This window comes from Ziziphus jujuba, chromosome 7 (assembly GCF_031755915.1).
Source record: "Ziziphus jujuba cultivar Dongzao chromosome 7, ASM3175591v1".
NCBI lineage: Eukaryota > Viridiplantae > Streptophyta > Magnoliopsida > Rosales > Rhamnaceae > Ziziphus > Ziziphus jujuba.
Genome location: NC_083385.1, coordinates 543,990 through 564,502, shown reverse-complemented (window position 1 = coordinate 564,502; position 20,513 = coordinate 543,990). Strand labels below are relative to the sequence as shown.

The 20,513-nt window shown below is 36.4% G+C and overlaps 4 protein-coding genes across 5 annotated transcripts; all 4 read right to left on the bottom strand.

The window, feature by feature from the left end:
• Positions 1-1,784: 1,784 nt before the first annotated feature.
• On the bottom strand, positions 1,785-4,507 carry LOC107423999 (glycine-rich protein A3). Of its 2 annotated transcripts, none has more exons than XM_016033678.4 (3): positions 4,352-4,507; positions 2,692-2,987; positions 1,785-2,244 (listed from the first exon to the last, which is right to left on the bottom strand). In XM_016033678.4, the coding sequence occupies exons 2-3, from the start codon at positions 2,960-2,962 to the stop codon at positions 2,021-2,023; spliced, it is 495 nt and encodes a 164-aa protein (XP_015889164.1). In that variant the 5' UTR covers positions 2,963-2,987; positions 4,352-4,507; the 3' UTR covers positions 1,785-2,020. The 2 variants fall into 2 exon arrangements, with proteins under 2 accessions (XP_015889164.1, XP_015889165.1); XM_016033679.4 differs by having other exon boundaries at positions 4,230-4,361.
• A 719-nt stretch (positions 4,508-5,226) lies between these two features.
• On the bottom strand, positions 5,227-9,538 carry LOC107423998 (F-box protein SKIP31). The gene is made up of 9 exons (XM_016033676.4): positions 9,187-9,538; positions 8,763-8,987; positions 8,575-8,648; positions 7,927-8,002; positions 7,713-7,823; positions 6,907-7,081; positions 6,670-6,788; positions 5,753-5,810; positions 5,227-5,665 (listed from the first exon to the last, which is right to left on the bottom strand). The coding sequence occupies exons 1-9, from the start codon at positions 9,262-9,264 to the stop codon at positions 5,595-5,597; spliced, it is 987 nt and encodes a 328-aa protein (XP_015889162.1). The 5' UTR covers positions 9,265-9,538; the 3' UTR covers positions 5,227-5,594.
• Positions 9,539-10,819: 1,281 nt separating this feature from the next.
• On the bottom strand, positions 10,820-12,466 carry LOC107424018 (protein TRI1). Its single transcript, XM_016033701.4, has 2 exons — positions 12,088-12,466; positions 10,820-11,197 (listed from the first exon to the last, which is right to left on the bottom strand). Exons 1-2 carry the CDS (start codon positions 12,307-12,309, stop codon positions 11,069-11,071), a joined length of 351 nt encoding a protein of 116 aa, XP_015889187.1. The 5' UTR covers positions 12,310-12,466; the 3' UTR covers positions 10,820-11,068.
• A 106-nt stretch (positions 12,467-12,572) lies between these two features.
• Positions 12,573-16,922, bottom strand: LOC107424017 (uncharacterized zinc finger CCHC domain-containing protein At4g19190). The gene is made up of 6 exons (XM_016033700.4): positions 16,442-16,922; positions 16,212-16,330; positions 15,959-16,084; positions 15,132-15,333; positions 13,463-13,577; positions 12,573-13,375 (listed from the first exon to the last, which is right to left on the bottom strand). Exons 1-6 carry the CDS (start codon positions 16,727-16,729, stop codon positions 12,759-12,761), a joined length of 1,467 nt encoding a protein of 488 aa, XP_015889186.3. The 5' UTR covers positions 16,730-16,922; the 3' UTR covers positions 12,573-12,758.
• Positions 16,923-20,513: the final 3,591 nt, after the last annotated feature.

Sequence of the window (20,513 nt, the reverse complement as noted above, 5' to 3'; positions counted from 1 at the left end):
TGATGAAGTGTTATGATATATGCAATGGTGTTTGAAGAGGTAAAATTGAAGAAAGAGGAAGTTGAAGAGCATTCGCAGGAGCTTTTCAAGGCTTAAAAGATTGAACCTCAGGAGCTGGGGCTCTCATCAAGAGCTGAGGTTCTATATCTTAAGAGTTGGGCCGTTTGTCCTTTGAATGGTCAAGAGCAGTAGCTCTGTCTTTTGAGCACAGCAGCACTCTCCCGATATTCGATGCTTGTGTTTGGCTTGCAAGATAGAAGCTTGAGCACCGTAGCCCTTCATGTTGGTTTTGTTGGGGCACTGGTGGCTTTGAGAACAGGGCCGTGGAGTTGGGCCGTTTGTCCTTTGAATGGTCAAGAGCAGTAGCTCTGTCTTTTGAGCACAGCAGCACTCTCCCGATATTCGATGCTTGTGTTTGGCTTGCAAGATAGAAGCTTGAGCACCGTAGCCCTTCATGTTGGTTTTGTTGGGGCACTGGTGGCTTTGAGAACAGGGCCGTGGCACTACCTTTAGAGTGCCGGAGCACTACGACGTGTTTTAGGTGCTGAAATGTCAAGTTTGCCCTTCTTTAGTGATCTTTTCTTTTTGGGACTTGAGCTATGGTTCATATCGTGTGTGAGAAACCTTGTTTTAGAGAGAGAAATAGTGTGTTTCTCTTGGAAGCCATTGTTGGAGTATTCAAGCTTGTGTTTCTTTAAGATTAATGAAAGATACTCTTCCTTACTGGCTCCTTGGACGTAGATCAATTTGATCGAACCACATTATATTTGGTGTGCTTATATTTTATTTACTTATCTCTCTCTCTAGATAGTTGAATTTGTGGTGGCTAGGTTTATCTATTGCTTCCATATTTTTCCTTTAATGGCTATTTTTCTTGGCGGGATTTATTATTTCTACTGCACATAATCTATATAATTCCTCGACGAATTGGTATTAGAGCTTAGGTTGGGGTTGGACCTAGGTGGGGATTTTATGTGGTTGGTGAATTGGTTTCTTATGGTAGGAATTTGTTGTTCCAAGATAGAAACTAAGTTGAAATCTAGCATATACTCAAGTAAATTAGCCATGCTTAACAAGTTTGAAGTGGAGAAATTCACGGCTTCAAATAATTTTGGCTTTTGGAAAATGAAGATGACGGAGGCGTTAGTTAACGAACGATTGGATGCGGCTTTAAACGGTGAGAAAGGGCTACCGGAGACTAGAGAACCAAAAAAGAAGCAGGAATTATTGAAAAAGGCAGTGTAGAAGAAGGAATTGGTGTAGTGAAAGTTAGGGAAGATCAAAATCAAGGAACAAAATGAGATGTTTCCATTGTAATCAATTGAGTCATTTTAAGAAAGACTGTCAGGATAGAATTGGAAAAGGAAAAGAAAAGCAAACCAATGGAAATGCTAATGTTGTTGCGGAAAGCTCATGCACATCTAACTCGATAGAATGCATAATGAAAAAGATAATGGATCGGGGTCTTTGTGGGATCTCATCTCCTCACGGTAAGAAAATCGACCTATCTTAGATGTAAAACTAACCATTACTTACAGCGCTAGAAGCGACTTTTTCCTGAGGGGCTTTCTTAGTCATTTTATAGTTTCCTTGAAACGACTCAATTGACAATAAAACCGAAACCAAGTATGATAATTCCCACAATATTGGATTCAACTACTCCTGATTAAATAAACATGAATTTCCCACAGTTCCTCATCCTTATTCTGGTCACAAAGATCATTAGATCATTGAATCATTTTTATCAGCAATAAGTTAACTGAAAACGTCTAGACAATATAATATAATTGAACGACAAGACCCTCTTATTTTTTTTGGGCAACATACAAAAGTCATTTTATAACCATCCCAAATAATAATAACCAACAACCTTAAAAACACAACCCAGATGAGAGAACCGCCCACATGTTTTTACTACTAGTTAAAGTTTCTTTGAAAAAAGACAATGGTTTATTTGTAGAAACCAAATCCAACAATCTCAGGCATAAATATGACGATCCTGAGTGGAGCAACAAAATGCTCACTTCCATTTCTTGAACTTTCCTCCGAACTTGCCATGCTTGTGTTTTCCATGCTTGCCAAACTTTCCATGCTTAAACTTGCCTCCACCATGGTGCTTAAACTTGCCACCATGGTGCATGTGAGCACCGGGTGGATATTGACCAGCATGAGAAACATGGTGTGTACCATAAGCAGCAGCCGCAGCAGCTGCACCACCAGCTACAAGTGCCCCGATGCCATGGCCTGAAAATATAATTTGAATACATAAAGTCAACAACCTATTAGAGAAGCACAATAGTGCAAGCTATAGAAATGCAAAAGATCAATTGATGTGAGGTAGAAATATGCTAAACGAATGGGCAATTTAATGAATCAAAATAGATAAGTCCAGACAGGCAGGCATCAGCAGATGAATCAGATCTTTGCGCTAAATACTGCAGGTTATTGCATAATTTTTATACCAATGTATACATTTATTTGTTTATTTATTTATTTATTTTTGCTGAAGATATCCGTGTATACATGTACAATTAGATATCCCAACAAGTGACACTAGCACACCTTATATATAAGACAACTGAAAAAAGAACATTCTTTATGCGGTAGGAAAGAAGCTTTGCCTAGGCTAATTACCCAAAAAAAAAATAAAAATAAATAAAATTGCAAGTACAAAAATTTCAAGAACTAGACCTGAATGGGACGAGCCTGGATAACCAGCTGGGGGGTACGCACCAGGAGGATAACCTGCTGGAGGATAGCCTTGTGGAGGATAGCCTTGTGGAGGGTAGCCTTGCGGAGGGTAGCCTTGCGGAGGATAGCCTTGCGGTGGGTAACCTTGCTGGGGAGGGTATGCCCCAGGAGGTGGAGGATGCTGTCCATGAGGATATCCTGGGACACCATGAATTAGGTGACTAAATAACCCTTTGTCAGATTCATCGTGTTTATCCTTGCCACCACCCATTTTCTTTTTCAGTCAAGATCTAAAACTGCAATGAAGATCAATAAATTTGTTTCATAACGTGGGGAGAATATGTGAGAAATGGAATAGACATATATGCATGTGCATAATACTATTTTTCCAAATATCATTTCGCATTGTCATTATCACAACTGCTATACAATAAATATAAATTTTGTGCATTTATGTGCTCACTGGATCACAGGATAGTCAGAGCCTGTGCCGAAACCATTTCCTTTTGAAGAAAAATTCTTTATTTACCATCAAACAAAATTGAATTGCATTAAGATGAATGAGAGTCAGTTGATAATGGCACAAATCTGGTGACGTAGGAAGATGTTCTCATCGAATAGTAAAAGCCTCCAAATAATAGAAAATCATCCAGCAATCCTAAGTTATTGATATAGATCTCTCGCTTTAAAAAAGCTTCGTTAGTGCATAAAGCATAGTCATGACCAAAGTGCATAAGGCAAAATTCGACCAAATTGCATGATTTGTAATCACATAAATCATATATAATCAACTAACAGGAAAAAAAGGGGAAAACTCTTAATGTCCAACCAAATAAACTATGCTTATCCAAGTGGAAAGGTATGGTCTAAACACACAGTTCTTTTTTTTTTTTTTTAAATAACTAAACACACAGTTATGATCAGAAGAATTGTCAAGATTTTATGATATGGAAAATTTTGCAATGATAGGACGACCTAGGAACAAAATCACAAATACAAGAAAGGTTGTAAAATTCTGACGTTGTATTCCTGATACATTTTTTCAACAAAGGAAGAAAAAACAAAACATGTTGGTATCCCTGAAAGACTAGATTACCATGGGTGCAAGAGGGTGTTTGTTTTATTACATATTAAACATTCTACTTCTTTGGTCTCATTAAACAAGGGTGATTTTTCACAAAATATGACTATGTATCAAGTCTTGCGCTTTTTTCTATTCCCTACTTATTTTTGATGGTCCGGTTCCTACTTTCATCCTAAATCATATGATATCACAAAACGTCAAATGGAAAAAATCATTGAAAGGCGTCTCTCGTCAAAAATAAAAAGTCAATGGAAGTTTCATAATCCACAAAAAAACAGGAAAAATAAAAATAAAAATCCTTGAAGGAGAAAGAGAAAAGAATCAACGATTAAATTTACGCTTTGAACAGAAAACGCAGTGCTCCAAATTGAAACCTAATTATCATTTTATCATAGAAGCTTATATTTTTCCAAAGTCATAGATACCGGGGATGAAGAGGAATAATGAAAATAACCTTGATCAGAAATTAAAAACACTCATTTACGCAATCGCAAACACATATCCTAACATAAACACAAATCCACCATAATTCATATCCGATTTGAGAGACAGAGAGGGGAAAGGAAAGAGCTTTACCAAAATTTGCCAACTTCACACCGACCCACACAGAGGAATAAAAAGTAGATAATAGCTCAGATGAAAATGTCAGAGGTTTATTCTTATATTTTATCGATGTTTTATTAATTATTATTTTAAGGAAATAAAATAAAATGTATTCCCCACAGCCCATGCGACGCGTTGAGTCAGAGAACACGTAACAGACGCGTCGTCGATGCACCACTTTAAGTTTCCTCCACGTAAAAAAGAATAGACGCGTTAACTTAAACTTAATGGATGAACCCAATCTGAACCCGATCCGAAACCCTCTTAAAGGCATTCATACCCGATTCCGTTGGTCCCGTCTGGTACTAGCGGCCCCAGTCCGTTCCCAAATGATATGAAACGTAACAAGCTTTAAAACAAAATTTCTATAAAGAAAATATAAACAAATATATAATCATACGATATCTCCTTTAATTATCTTTCTAATCATGCGATTTTTATGCTGATATATGAATTCATCACCACTTCCTGATTAAGCACTGTTAAAATGTGCGTAAAATTACTGTTTTACTAGCTTGCTTTTTAAAGAAAATCAAAATCCTTTTTTATCACTCTCTCATTATTATTGTTCTATGTCGGTTATCAATTAAATGCTGGTAATTAATTCCAGATACTTATGAAAAAGTAAAAGAACCCACGAGAGATAAATACGAAAAAGTAAAAAGAATCGAAGAGGCAACTTTTCTCTTGAGAGATATGGAGGAGTAAATATATATATATATATATATATGTATATATTTATATAATTAGCTTATTGATCGTTGCAACCAAATTTCTTATTGCTAATTACCTTAATTAGCTTATTTTCTACCAAGATGACAAGCCTTGCAACCAAATTTCTAATCCAGTAGTCCAGAAACCCAGTTCAATGTTTTTCATCACCAACTTTTTCCACACAGTTTACGAGAGGCTTTAACAAAGCGAGAATTACTTGCATAGTGTAAAACTAGATGACCCCTCGGGTCAAAGCAACCTATAAATTACGTAGTAATACATAAAGAAGCAACAAGAGCCACCAAAGTAAGAAGTATGCTACTCTACTTCCGAGGAGGAACTTGATACAGAAGGAAAAATCTACTATACTTCCGAGGAGGAACTTGATACATAAGGAAAAATCTTGTACATTCCGAGGCGACTAAGTGATTCATTCCCTGCCATTTTTAGATACTCCAATAGAAACATCCGCTTGACCCCGAAAGAAACCTATCTTTTGGGTTCAGCAAAACCTCAAAGCAGCTTTTAGCTCTTTCTCATCAGCGCAATTATATCCCAACAAATAAGCTCGAGCTGCACATGCACACTATTTATGAGAAAAACACAAAAAGTTCACCCAAAAGGAATAAAATTGATCAAAATTAAGGGTGACCAATATACCAAAGCGTCCAGATCCCATAAATGGCTCTGCCTCATCGGTGACACCACCTTGCTGTTCCTGCATATTTGTAAAGGAAGGTTAACCATTGGGAACCAAAAAAATCAGGATAGCTAAATTAATGTCTAGTGTACAGGTCATGAACTTCCACTTCTTACACTTCAAAGTTTTTCTATAACTCGGATGTCGTTTGGTTAACATGTGGGTATTTGGTTTTTGGTTTTTCTACCTAATTGTGTGTAATTTGCTTACTTCAAATGTTTGTTAGTTTTAATTAGTGGTTAATTAGAGATTGTTAGGCATTCCAAACTAAACATAAACTTTAGAGAGGGGGGGAAACCAAATTGAAAATCATTTCAAACTGCTTTCAATTTTGCATTTGTGTTTTGTTTCTTCCCTTAAGTTTGTAGTTAATTGAGATGTAGAACAAACCCTAACCAACACTAACAAACATTTGAAATAAGCAAATAAAACACAATTAAGTATTAAAAAAATTGAAAAAAAAAAAAAAAAAAACCACCAATACTTTGCCCAAGAACACCTAAATTAATGAAATATCAAAATAATTCCAAGTAAAATTCTACATGCTACACAATCTTGGTGCTGTTAACTCGGAATTCTCATCTTCTGGACAGAAAGCTTCAGATCAGAATACTCATAATTTCTATAATATTTCAAGCATAATTCCAAGCAGGTGCGCACAGAAGAGTACAAATCGTTGGGAAGTTAATAACATTAGAAGTATAAAATCAGGTGCATAAGGGCCCATTGACCATGACTTACTTCTTACAACAAAAAAATAAAATCCATAATATATTTTAACTTTAAAAATACCTTCATTTGGTGAATGTGGATTGGCATTTATGACAAATAATTAACATGGTAAGAGTAAACAAACATAAGGGAGGTGTTCACTCACGGCATCTTGTTCCATTTCAGCTGGTGATAGTAACCTATCGAAACAGTGACCAGATATTGTACAGACCAGTAGCCCATTGGTAGGATCCATAACGGCTTCTCTGCATGTATCATCACAAACTGAAAAAAAAAAAAAAAAAAAAAAAAGGAAAATAATTAATTAAGCTCTATGGTCCATCAAAAACTTATTACCAACACATAAGACATCAATATAGCCAGTTTTGCTATTGTTTCCTACCATGAACATGTCCAGTCTTCTCACAGACAAATACATCACCAATTTGGTAGAATGAACATGTTTCACCAGAACAAGTATGGTCAGTGACCATCTTGTCACTCAGGCCTTTACTGCTTTTCCACATAGACACTTGATCAGCTACTGTCTTGTCATGAATTATCCGGTCATCAATTACCTTCACATGGAAAGTTAAGAAAACATTGGATAGAATAAAAGAGTTCCTCTTCTCAATGTTGGAAAATACTCGCTCAAATGAGAAGCAGAAAAAGTTTTTTACATGAATCGTTCAGAGACTAGACTTGAATACTCTAGCCATACAGCCATACCAAAAGTTAAATATTCCCCATAAAATGCACCCAAACAAGCAAACCCATGTTTTGCTGTAAAGAATATATCAAAAACTTATTTGCCAAAATTCCACTCCATTGATTATCTCATGTTCTTAGAGATGATTTTTCTCTAAGCCAGTGAGAATATAGAACCAAGAAGCTAACAAGACTTCAACAATACAAGAAGAAAGTACATATCATGAGCAAATTCATAATAATTCGCGTTCATTGTAACTGCAGATCAAAGTTATTCATCACCAAGGACCATCTAGCTGTAACTCTCCAAGGAAGATAACTCCAAGTTATCACAGGAGGAAAAGTTTATGGCTAAAAGTTCAAGCCTGAAAAATGACCACCGTTTGAATGGCTGAAATTTATGATAAAGGCATAAAAGACAGGCGCTAATTGGCCTTCCACATTAGAATATAATTGGATAATAGAAAGATGCGGGTCTAAGATAACAGTAATGTCAGATACCTGCGAACGCGGAGGTGCCTGACTTCTCTTTGCTGCTTGCATTTGGATGTAGTACTCTTTGAACTCAGGTTGGCAATTCCTAACAAACTCCACCATGTCCTCCTCATCACGCTGTAAAAGAAAAAGACATTGCTTATGAAATAGTACAATTCCTGTCAAGCTTAAAGTTAAGGCTACAAGCAATGCCAACTTGACATAGTGATATTAATAGTACCTCAATATAGAGCTTTTTCCAAGGACATTCACGAAGTTTCCTGGAAGGAGGCAAAAGACCCCATCGCATGCAATATCTACAGAGGTTAATCGGCACAAAGATAAGCATGTAAACAAGTACGTAGACATTAAGAATTCAGATGCACATCAGCCTTGCAGTAAAAAAGCAATAGGTATATGATCATCTCAGAAATATGTACATGCTTTATGGGAAGAAATCACAAACACATTCAATCAGAGGCTAAAAAATCATCATGTGGGGATAACTTTCTTATAATAAATCATAATGGGGAGTCCATTGTTTCCAGATATAAGATAATAATATATGAATGTTGCAAATTTTTTTAGCCGAAACCAGCTTTAATGATAGATAATTTATCAACAACGTTTTGAAAGTGTGGTTAATAAAGCTTTAAGCATACGGGATATGAAAAACAAAATTTTGAAATAAAGCTTTTAAGGGTATATATGATGTTTATATGTTATATATATATATATATATATATATATATATATATATATATATATATTATATAACAAGAAGCTTCAGTACCAAACAGAATGAGAAGGAAGTGGCTGTCCATGAAGTGAGAAGCTTTATAGTAAGTAACGAAGTTTCAAGTATGTAGTAAACAAGGAAGAAACTCACAACCGACGCCATAAGGATTCATCGGATGCTACATAATTTAGAAATCTACACACCAACGCGCATGCAACGAGATCCTGCGAGTTTTCCAAATTATAATAAATATTAATAATGCAACAACAATAGATAAATAAATAAATAACGAAACAAAGACGGGAAATGAAAGTGGTCATCAAGAGGGTGGGGTTGACCTCGGAAGAGAGAAACTTGAGGATATGAGGGAAAAGTTCGGGTGGTATTTTGCTGAAAATTCCAGTCTCAATCCTCCTGGTCCCCGTCGGTGCCATTAAGTTGCTATTGTTTTCAGTAGCACTTGAAGAGGAAGAGGAAGGACAACAACGTCCATCTCCGTTTCCATCTGCCTCAAGCTCCCGCCTTCTCTTGGGTTTTGGCTCCTCCTCCGTCTGTCCCTCTTCCTGAAAAGCAAAAGCAAAAGCGAAATGAAATCAACCTCCAAACAACAACCCAACCCAACCCAACCAACCAGAAAAAGAAAAAGAAGAAGATCTCCAATTTCTAGTTCGGATTTAACAATATAAAACTTTTAATTTTCTGAAGAAAATAATTTAAAAAAAGAAGAAATTATTAGAATAAAAACGAGAGGAGAGAGAGCACCTGGTCTGAGACCTCGGAGAGCACCTCCGATTCTAGAAAATGAGCTAAATTCTCGTCCTCCTCGTCTGAAATCGTCATGCGATGAGATTCGAATCCCAATTTCAAAAAAATTCCCAATTTTAATCAATTCAAAATTACTTTAATCAAGCGGACTGCGACCACCAGAGCAATCACCAGCACGCCTCCGCCTCCGCCTGTTAGCTGGTAATACCGTAATGACAATATTTGGGTCGGGTCCGGTCGGGGCCTAGTTACTGCCTCACCTGAACCCGTTTCAGCTAAATACTTCTCTTTTTTATTCACCCTTATGGGCCACGCGCCTGTTGTTATTATTCAGCACGACGGCTCTTTTTTTTTTTTTTTTTTTTTTTAAATAATTCATCTAATTTTCATTTTCATGATTCAAATTCGTAATTTCATAAACGTAAATAAAACTATTTATTACTGTAGCTATCAGCTTCTTCGCACGACGGCTGGTTGAGTTAAGAAATTTCCACGCGTACCCAAATTCTCGATCGTAATTTATTTGTGATATATCTATAAAAAAATTTTAATTAAAAACAGATGGTTAGGGGACATATTTATTGGTTAAAATTTTAATATACTTAAGTGTATCTTTTAATAATAAATGTAATTAGATAAAGACGAATAATAATATAATTATATTTACCATTTACTAGATATTTTGATAATTTTAATTGATATGTTTAACATTAGTTTGTTTTTTTTACTTATTATTATTATTATTATTTTTTTAATCTTTAGGCTTTACGGAACCTAAAATTTCATATATATAAAAAAGTATGAACAATTTCATACGTTGTGTGAGAAAAAACAGTTTCTCAATCATATTCGACTCTCATGTCAGTTTATTTTTATATTTTAGTAGAAAACAATTAACATATCAGAAATTTTCATTTATTAATACAAATTGCCATTTTAAACTCGAGTAAACATCAGTTTGACCCTTTGATTTTGAACTTTTTTCACAAATGCATTTTTATTTTGAAAAATTTTATTATAGCTCTCTCATGTTTGATTTTTGTGCGATTTAGGCGGTTTTGCTAGTCAAACTATAATCAACTAATATGGTTTAATTAAACAAAAAAATAATAATTTTACTCTTTTTTTTTTTAATTCAAATATACCCAAAAAAGGAAAAAAAAACCGTTTACTCAGATGGATCACAATTTTTTTCAGTTATTAACTATCTATTACTTTTATAACATTTATATAAAAGTTATAAATTATTAATTTAAAAATATATAAAAATAGAATAAATATATTGATTATTATTTTTTTTCACAAAACCTATTGATTATTTTTGTACATAAGTAAACAAGTCAAAAGCGTCATTTAAATAAAATATATTAGTTTTTTTTTTTTTGGTAAATAATCAAATATATTAGTTGAGAGATAGTTTGACGTGAGGCTGAAATGAATCGAAAATAAAATGTGAAAGGGTTAGAAGCATGCAATATATGTGACTGTATCACAAAAATTAATCTCAAATTTGAAAAAAAGAAAAACTTTTACTTTGATTAAAAAAAAAATGAAGCGCCATCAATATATATGCATATATATATACATATATGTCGGTGAAATCATCAATATATCACTTAACTGTACTAGAGATTTCAAAGCGCATCCATAATTCTTAATTCATATCCACAACGAAGCCAATCTAACATCTACAATGGGAGCAGGGTTTTCTCACATACACTCCAAAACATTTTTCCATATCATTTCCATTATAAAAGTAAGACAATGGGTCCAAGTCCAAACACCCAAAATGCTAGATAAGTACAAGGAAAACCAAAAGAGGCATCCATCCTTCATTTGCAAAAGAAAACCAACTATCCAACCAGAGAGGGTCACAAATTTAGGCAGAAGATTTGATAAAATGTTGGGACAGCAATCTGGCAATCTCCGGGAAACCTACAGTGTCTTTCCCAGAAAAGATCGTCTTTAGTGTCTCATCACAAAAGATCTCCTTCTTATTTGCAGGGTTCTGCAAAACACTTAACTTCTGTCATGTCACTTCAAAAAAAAAAAAAGAAAAAAAAAGAAAAAAAAAGAAACAATAATAATAAAAAATAATAATACAATGCACATGGGACCCATTCCATCCCAACGCAGTTGTTGAAATAATTTGGTAAGATAACACCAACCTTCTTGCAACAATTTAATTTTACGCACTAGGCTTGCCATTTGATAAAAATCTACATACACTTCTAAATATCATATCACTAGATTGTTAATGTCAGCCAAGTTTACTTAGGAATGAGGTATTCATGAAGGATCAACTAACGAACAATCTAATTCCATAGAATCATCCCATTGCCACCCCATAAACAGCAGGACGCATGCAGCAGAACAGAACAGGCAAAAAGGTACCATCCATCCAGAGAGAGTTAAAAATGCCTAACGTTGCATTATAATAAGCATATTTGAAGGAGTTTTCCAACTTTTCTCCCTTCCCTCGTTTACCTAGAAACATAACTAGATAACAAAAGCTAAAATCTTCTGCTCTTGTTTCGTTACAACTTAAATTTTATGTTAATAAAACTCACAGAGCTAATTTCGTTACAACTATAGATAGGGCATGGCTAGAAATGATCTCAAATGGTAATATGAACGGTAGCCCAACCAAAAACGAAAAAACGAAAAGATAAAAAAAAAAAAAAAAAAAAGAAAAAAAAAAGAGGCCTTCTCAAAGTTTAAGAATGAAAACGGTGGCATAGAATGTTTGAAAGATTCTATATTCCAAATGTATGCAACAAAAACCAACCGAAACCTCTTCGGTTGGGAAAGTTAAATTTTTTTTTTTTATTAAAAAAAACAAAAAAAACTTGCGAGTCACGGAGAAAGAAAGAAATAAGAGGAAGGAAACGGAGAGACCTGGAGGTTGTGGAGCTTAACGTACTCCCAGACTTTCTTGACGGCGAGGCTACGCGAGGCTTCGGAAGTTCCGAGGAAGTTGCCGAGCACTGGAGAGACGGGCACCACCTTCATGATACCCATGTTGGAGCGTGGTGGAGCCTTTGCTGCTGCAGAAGCTGAGGCTGCCTTCCCTGCCGCCATCAGAACCCTGCTTCCTCTTCCTAACGCACTTGATGCCATCTCCTCCTCGGACCTCCACTTCTTCTTTTGCACTTACCAGCTCAGACACAGCTTTGTTTGGTCTCCGGTTGTTGGAACGAACGCAAAAAGCAGGGGTTAGGGTTTTCTCCTTTTGTTCCTTCTCCTCCTCCTATTGGCCCCTTTGGACAAGGGTTTCAAGCCCAGCCCACCGTATTCGGATCCACATAAGTTTATTTACAAACCCATTTACCTTGTTCAGATAATAATAAAAAAATATTGAACGAAACTTGCTGACACTCTGATGACGTCCACAACAAATTTTCGATACAAAAAGAGAAAACCACAACAACGAGAACAAACTTTACAATTATAGATACTTGGTTGTCAATTAATTACTAACTATATGAGAACATTTACAACCAGATATTATTTGAATTGGAGATTGACTAGTCACAGTCAGTCGGAGTCCATATGAATATATATTGATATCACGAATGGAAATGCTTGTGTCTATTCTTGCCACTTCCTCCACACTGCCTCTCCTCTTCAGAATCTTGATAATATGAATCATAACACTTTTTCCGCTTGCCATTTCTACTTCTAGGCTGGCCTTCAGCTTCAGGGGTACAACATTCTTCAGATTCCTTATCAAGCTGCTTGGAAGCTGTTGGTGGAAAAGAATGCATGTGTCTGCGATGCTTATTAATAATACAGTCAGAATCTTGAGATGAATAACAATGCCTTCGTCTTTTCATTTCTTTTCCACTTGGGTGATGATAATGACGATGCTTATTTGGCTCGTATTCCTTTGATGAAAAATAACGCTTGGAACTGCTCTCTTGGTTATGTTTGTCAGACTCCAAAATGTCTGACAAACTTGAATCAGAATGATATTGCTTCTTTCTCCTCTTCTTCTTTTTCTCCTTGCGCTTTTCCCTCTTTGACCTCTCGCCATCCATGGGAGAGCAAAACCCATCTTCTTCTGACTTATCATCACTCGATGAGAACTGCTGCCTTTTGTGTCTTCTCTTCTTTCCTGATTTCTTCCCGGATTTGCTTGACAAGTTGGTCAGCAACCCTGGCAAATCACCGCCACTAAGGAAGCCTACCAAATGAAAAAGGAAACAGCAATCATAGGCCCTTCCAAGAAAATGAAAAAATAAAAAAGGTCTGCGAAGGAAAAGGTCTTTACCTCCATACTCATCAAATATGTCCTCCGCAACTATTTGCTGGTTGGGATCATCTGATTTAAACCCTCCACGGGGAGGACTAATTCCTGGTTTTTGCTTCAGCTCCCACTTCAGAGGCTGGAAAAAAAAAGATTAAGAACACAAGTCAAACTGCTGACTTGCTGACAAAAAGACCAGTTTGGGTCAAGTTGATTACAAAACTTATATTTACACATGCGTATCTTTAATTCTTAAGTTGGGATTTTTGGGGAAACCTATATTATTTTCATAAAAGATGGAAATGGAATTTGATATGGCCAAAAGGAGGTCTTACTTAAGTCAAAGTTGATATTTGGTCTTTGTGAATGGACTTTTCATTGTAGAAACTTAAAACTTGGTTCATAGCACTTTATGAACTAGAAATCCTTCTAACATTTTACACTTATAGCTAATTTTAGTTCTTAGTTGTCCCCTATGTAAAGCTTCAGCAATGTTCCTCCCTCCAAAACCATAAGTCACCTCTCCTTGCAAGAACCAGAATCCTAAACCCCCAAAGTAGCTAGGGGCCGGACCACCAACTCTCAGGGTATACTTCCAATCAAGAACAGCTTCAAATTTGGTTTCAATCCATAAACGATTTAAACATTCATATATTTATGAGAAACTAGTGAAAAAGGCTTATAGTAGAAGATGGGAATTGTTCAAATATCCTTACAACTGCACTTGACTGCCTCAATCATCCAACGAAGCAACATCTAGACTATGTAAGCTGACTTTCTCTCTTATCCAAAGCCTACAGCCATCAAATCTAAAACTCAATATTAGAAAGAATATATCCTCGCACCAATCACTTTTCTCTGAAAGGTAATTCTTTTAGACACTTCCCATCCCAAAGAAATTTTCTACAATTTCTCCAACCAAATGTAACAATCATCTGATTATGAAAAAAAAAAAAAAAAAAAAAAAAAAAAAAAAAAAAAAAAAAAAAAAGGGTAAAAAAAAAAAAAGAAGAAAAAATTCCTACAATCCTCAATAGGCCAACATCAAAAGGAACTTCTAACAGTAAAAGTAGATCAATCACCAAATTTTACATCCTCCCTCCCATACTTCAAGCTCACCTCTCTCCACAAACTAATCTTTTCTGCTTAATACCTCCATGACTTATTCCCAGCGAGGCACTATTCAATATCAGAACCCTCCTTATAACTATGCTATCTTCATGACAAAGGACAAAAAATATTCTCCAAACAGCTAAATTATAACATCAGTTCGTTCCTCACAACTCTCTCTGCCAGTGTAAAAGGAATAAAAGAAAACAAAGAATACAAACTTAACAAGATAACTTTTTGAAAAGCATAACTTTCGGAGAAATGTTGTGTTGAATTAATCAATATTGTGTCAATAAAAATGACAATTCAATAAAATTCATATCACACGATCTGAGACCTATGCTTTGCCATGCAAGGGTGTCTATCCCTTACCTACAATTCACCATGTAAATAGTGAAAACAAGTTTTCTATGAGCAATCAAATATTTAATATCAAGGTTAGTAAGTAAACACCCTTACAAGATTCTAGACACTCAATAAATAATGATATAAGTTTTCTCTGAGCAATCAAACAGTAATAATAAATATTGAGATAAGTACACACCCTAATAAGGTTCTAGACACTCAATAAATAATGACTGACCTCGCTAGGATCTGTGTGGGCAAGGATAGCAGTCAAGGGGTCATCCCTTTTCAATCGGCTCTCCTCATTAGGCATTATGACATCCTTCAATGGGCATTCACGATCACCACTTTGGTGGCCATAATTTCCACATCTAACACATTTTACATTCCGTACTTCTACTCCAAATGGTTTCACCCTTGCAGGAACACCAGTCTCCAACCTGAAAAATTCATCCTACTAAAAATTCCAGTATTTATATATATATATATATACACACACAAACATATAGATGCGTGACAGTTGCAGAAGTTACATTAGGTTGTAAGAAAATAGCATAGCAAAGAAAAAAAAACTCATGAACATCTACATTGCTAAAATAAATGAATCACATATGCCAAAACTTATAGTATCAAAAATAAAGATCATAAGGATCACTGCAACACAGCAAAAGCCACTATAAATTAGAAAGAGGAAGAAAATAGGCGACTCTCTGTTGCCTTGTGAACATAATAGGCTCTGAAAATGCTAGAGATGTCTCAGCACGGCCCATACTAGTCACATAGCAAAACTGGGAAGGAAAGAAATATACATTGTTCCTCATAAGTTACTCTTAAGATAGAAACAACCAGTCACGGATTAATCAATGCAAAACCTGTATACAGTTCAAGGCGGCCATACAAAAGTTCTTCATTTTGCAAATGAGATAATAAGCAACATTCAAGTTAATGCAGCAGGAGTTACAGACGAGTAGTGTAGCCAATTTTATGTTTTAGGTTATACTTGTCAAATGTGCGGACACAATAATTCATCTAAAATTCATGGAAAAATGTGCATGTCTACTGTACCGAGGAGCATCTTTCAAGATTGCAAATTCTTCTTCAGTTGGCAAAGGGCGTCCAAAAACATCTTTAGGCCTTGCCTTCTTATTATCTACACCAATGCGATCTCTATCAGGCAAAGACTCTTGAGGCCTACGAGATTAAAAAAAAATAATAATAATTTATTTGTCCTGTTATCTTCGTTAGAGAGAAAAAAAAATAATAATAATAATAATAAAATAGATAAAATAAAATAAAAGTAGAGAGATGAAATTAGCACATAGAAGTGGAAGGGTGGTGCTTTTTCCTTTCATCGGCAATCTCAGCAGCTTTGGCACTTTCGGCATTGTAACCAGGTGGGCGAACATACATGAAGCTAACAGCTTTCATCACCTCCACCTATAAAATGAGATTTGAGATGGTGAAAGAGGAAACAATCATAATTAATAAATTATATCAATTATTATTATTGTTGAATAGACAAAAATAAATAAATAAATAAATAGCAACCTTTTCCTTTTCTTTCTTAGAGATGAGGGCGGTCTGGCGAAAGAATTCCTGCTCTTGAGCATACTCGCGAGCGACCTCCTGGGAACGACGAAGGCGGTTGGCGTGGGTCTGCTCGGCTATCCACTTGCGGCGTTGATTGGGATAGGACAGCGGATGCCATGGCTTCTGATTCAGGTATGAGTGGCTCCACGCTGTCCCCGCCTTGGTCTTGTAATCAACCTCCGCCGCACCATCGTCAAATCTCTTGCTCTTGCTCTTCCTTATTCCTTCACCCTCCTCCCCTTCCATCTTCTTTTCGTCTTCCAACCCACAATAACAATCCCGCACAGCAAACCAATCTTTTTAGCCAAACACACCACGAACCCGCTTTCAAGTTTCAACTGCCTTTATACATCAATTGCAAATCTCCCTTTATCAGCATCAAGTGCCCTATATATAATCACAATTAATTTAAATTAAACAAATTTACTCTTTATTTCTGCAAACCTAAAAAGAATTTTATATTTTTGGCAATATTGGGGAAAAAAAAAAAAAGGAATTTATGGCCATAAGAAGTCAAATTTAAAATAATAAATAATAGCATGTAAATAATAAATGAAAAAAACAAAACCAGTTCTAATCTACATCTCAGCTCTCGGATGTTAATAAATGAAATTGTGTAATAATAGAAAGCTGTTTATTAACTACTTATTACAGCCACTTATGAGCATACCAAGTTAATTTGTCAACATTAGTGATGAGTACTAGTTGGATTGGATAACAAATACAAATTGTTCATATTTAATTACATTTTTGACTTTCTTAATACTAAAAATTTAATAAAAGTGAAGCAAATCATTCTGTGTTTTCAATTAAATTGGCATATAGCTAAAGATGTTCATTGGTTTGGAACCAATTTACCTTAGGAATAACCAATTTAATTGGTAATTGATTTGATTTTAAATTTAAATCGAATCTATTTATATATGAAATCCAATACAAACTAATTCAATTAGTAATTGGTTTAGATGATTAGTTTTTAATATGTTTTTTAAAAAAATTTATGCTCTTTTTAAATTTTTTTTGGATTTTTTGAATTTTAAATTTTGAACAATAATATTTGCATATCACATCATAAAATCATAATTAATAAAATTACAATAATAATATAAAATCTAAATATATATAATTTTATTATATATAATGATAATCGGTTCAGTTTAGATAATTTTTATTAGATTTTCATCTCGAATTCTGTATTAAACTAAACCAATAATCGATTTTTAATTTTTAAGAATTGATCCATTTTAATTACACCAAACAAACCAATCAAACAAATTAATTTGAATTGAATCCATCAATTTCATCAAGTTACTGGTATTTTTACACATTATACATAACAATAGTTACCAAATGATGACAAATACAAGTTATCAACTGGTTTAGCTTTCCATTTAAGCGCTTCCTTATGCTGCATGTGAGAAATAGAATGCATGCAGATTGTATCCGGAATTAATAGAATGCAATGAAACTTATAAATTGCTTTGAGGTAGCCTTCAAGCTTGGCTTTGATTACAACTCTACTCAGACCCTAGAATGCAGTGAAACTTATAAATTGCTTTGAGGTATCCCTCAAGCTTGGCTTTGCTTATAACTTTACTCAGGCCCTCAAGCCACCAGAGATGACCTACCAATGAACCTGGCATGAGATTTCATAATATGTAGTTATTTTTAAAATATTGGCCAAATAAAAATATAGACAATTTTTTTTTTTTGGGTAAATAATAAAAATAAAAACTTGGTTTATAAAAACTTGGTTTATGTATCGATGCGTATAATAATGTTTAGTTTAGGCAGGCTTGTCCGCGCATATGTGTCACAGTCCTACATTTTATGCAGCGGAAATAGACTGTGCGGCGCTAAGACTCTTTAGTCAAGGCCAGCCTTCTCACTATCTGAGTTCATTTATCGACCCATTTGATATCAATTGTACGCCCTTGAGATTCACTGACAAGAACTACTCTCGCGAGTCTCGCATGTAGGCGACCATGATTGCTTCCCTGCATCAAGGCTGCGTAGACGCTCGCCTCATCTATAGGTTCTCATAGTCATCAAGGCTCACGCCGCCCAACAAGCTAGCCCGATGGCCTCGTGCCCACTCGGTAGCCTGCAACTTGACTTTATGCCAAGATCTAGCCAGCAACCCAGCTCTCCATTTGGGCCTTGGTCCATGCTCATCCTGAATAGCATACAATCCTGAGGCATGCATGCTAGCATCATGCCAACATGCCACCCAAGGTAGCAACATAGGATCGGAAGGCCACATACGAATGCCATACGATGGCACGGTGTCGCCCCGTCCGTGCCTACTTAGCTTCCGTCTCTCTTGAGCGAGGCAGAACTCGAGCCCCCGCCCAATGGCACATTTGCCACAATCTTGTAACAAAGGCCTTCGTGTGTCTTTGGCATAGCCAATAGGAAATGGCATAGCGAATGCTATACTTAGCCTCTGGCACAGGAGTGACGTGCAATACCAGCTCGTAGCGTCTACTGGTACTGTCCTCGAGACTCTCTGTCCCTCGGAGACATAAGACCACCTTCGTGGCACTTTATGCCTGCCCCATGGCTTACCGTCACTCATGGGAGGCTCGCTTAGCCCAAGCTCAAAGCCGGAGCTGGGGCCCATAGAGAACCAGACACGGACCACCCCCCTAAAGAGCTTATTTAACCATTTCCTTTATGACAGCAACAGATATCACTTTGTGTGAGGAATCATAATGGGATTTTCTCTAGCAAACCTTCATATATTGGCCAGCCATTCGACATGCACCATCCTAGTGACATTTTTAGGAGATTCCCACGATTCGGGATCAAAGATCCCAATCTTCAAATATTTACGAAAATGCCACTAGGCCATTCTAAAGGTGCGGACCGTCACATCCTCCACCACTTCATTATGTCGATGCCCTCATTGATGTGCTCGCTGGCTATTCTCAAAATTCCCGCACTCCATGCAACTCTTCGCCCACATAAGCTTTTCAGGCTCAAACTCAAGATTCTGCATACTTCGTCCCTCTACCTCTGTAAAATCACCTCTATGACGACCTTCGCGTGCCCACTCTTGGACTTGGCCAAGGACCTCTTGCATGCATTCACCCAAACTCAAGCTTTCCTTAAAACCTGCACCTCCATGTGCCTATATTAGTGCTTTTCCCTAGCACTTTCAGCTCCGCAAGCAGGTAGTGTTCCTTTTGGACAAATTCTGCCTCTCACATACGTCGATGGCACCCTAACCAAACTTCGTGTCCCCTTTAGACAAATGCTCTCTTCACTCGCTGGCACACCCGCCAACTCCAATGTCCCTTACGGACGGATAGCTTACTGAGCTCCGATGTAAGGCATCCCTTACCTTTAAGGTCTTTGCGAATTGTATCAAATAATCCGATGGCGACCTTGACCCTCTCATTAAGCACACCATCTCCTCTCAGGTGTTGCACATATGTCAACTGCCCCAACGGTAACCAAACTCAAGAGTTCCTCATGTGGTAGCTCTTCTCTCTCTTGAACTCCACTCCATGCTTCATCGGCACCTTGTTGCCGTGACGAGCTAAGTTACCTCCTTAGCTCTTGTTCCCATGCACAAATTTCCATCCCCATGATGGTGATACGCTAGCAAATCTCAAGCTAGCTCGCCTTCTCCATTCGCAAATTGATGTACAACATTGCTCAAGTGTGCATCCTCCTCATGGCGTCCCAACCTATCCTCTGCGTAAGTGGCATCCTCTACGCGATGAGTTGCCACATCTCAAATATGAGTCTTTTCTTCACAAACTCCTTCCTCTCGGCTTTTTGACACCTAGTGTCATCCTGAACTAAGTCTCTTCCTTAGTTCTTTGCCTCAGTTTTGCTTACTTTTGCATCACGGGTCCTCCTTTTTTGAGCCAACTTTGCCCTCTCGGCCAATTTGCAATGCTCCCCATAACAAAGGTTCCTTCTTGAACCAAATCTTACCTTCCTGCAATATACCACAATCAAATTTGACCCTTTTGGTCATGCAGGACATACTTGTTAGTCTCCACCGAGACTTTCTTTC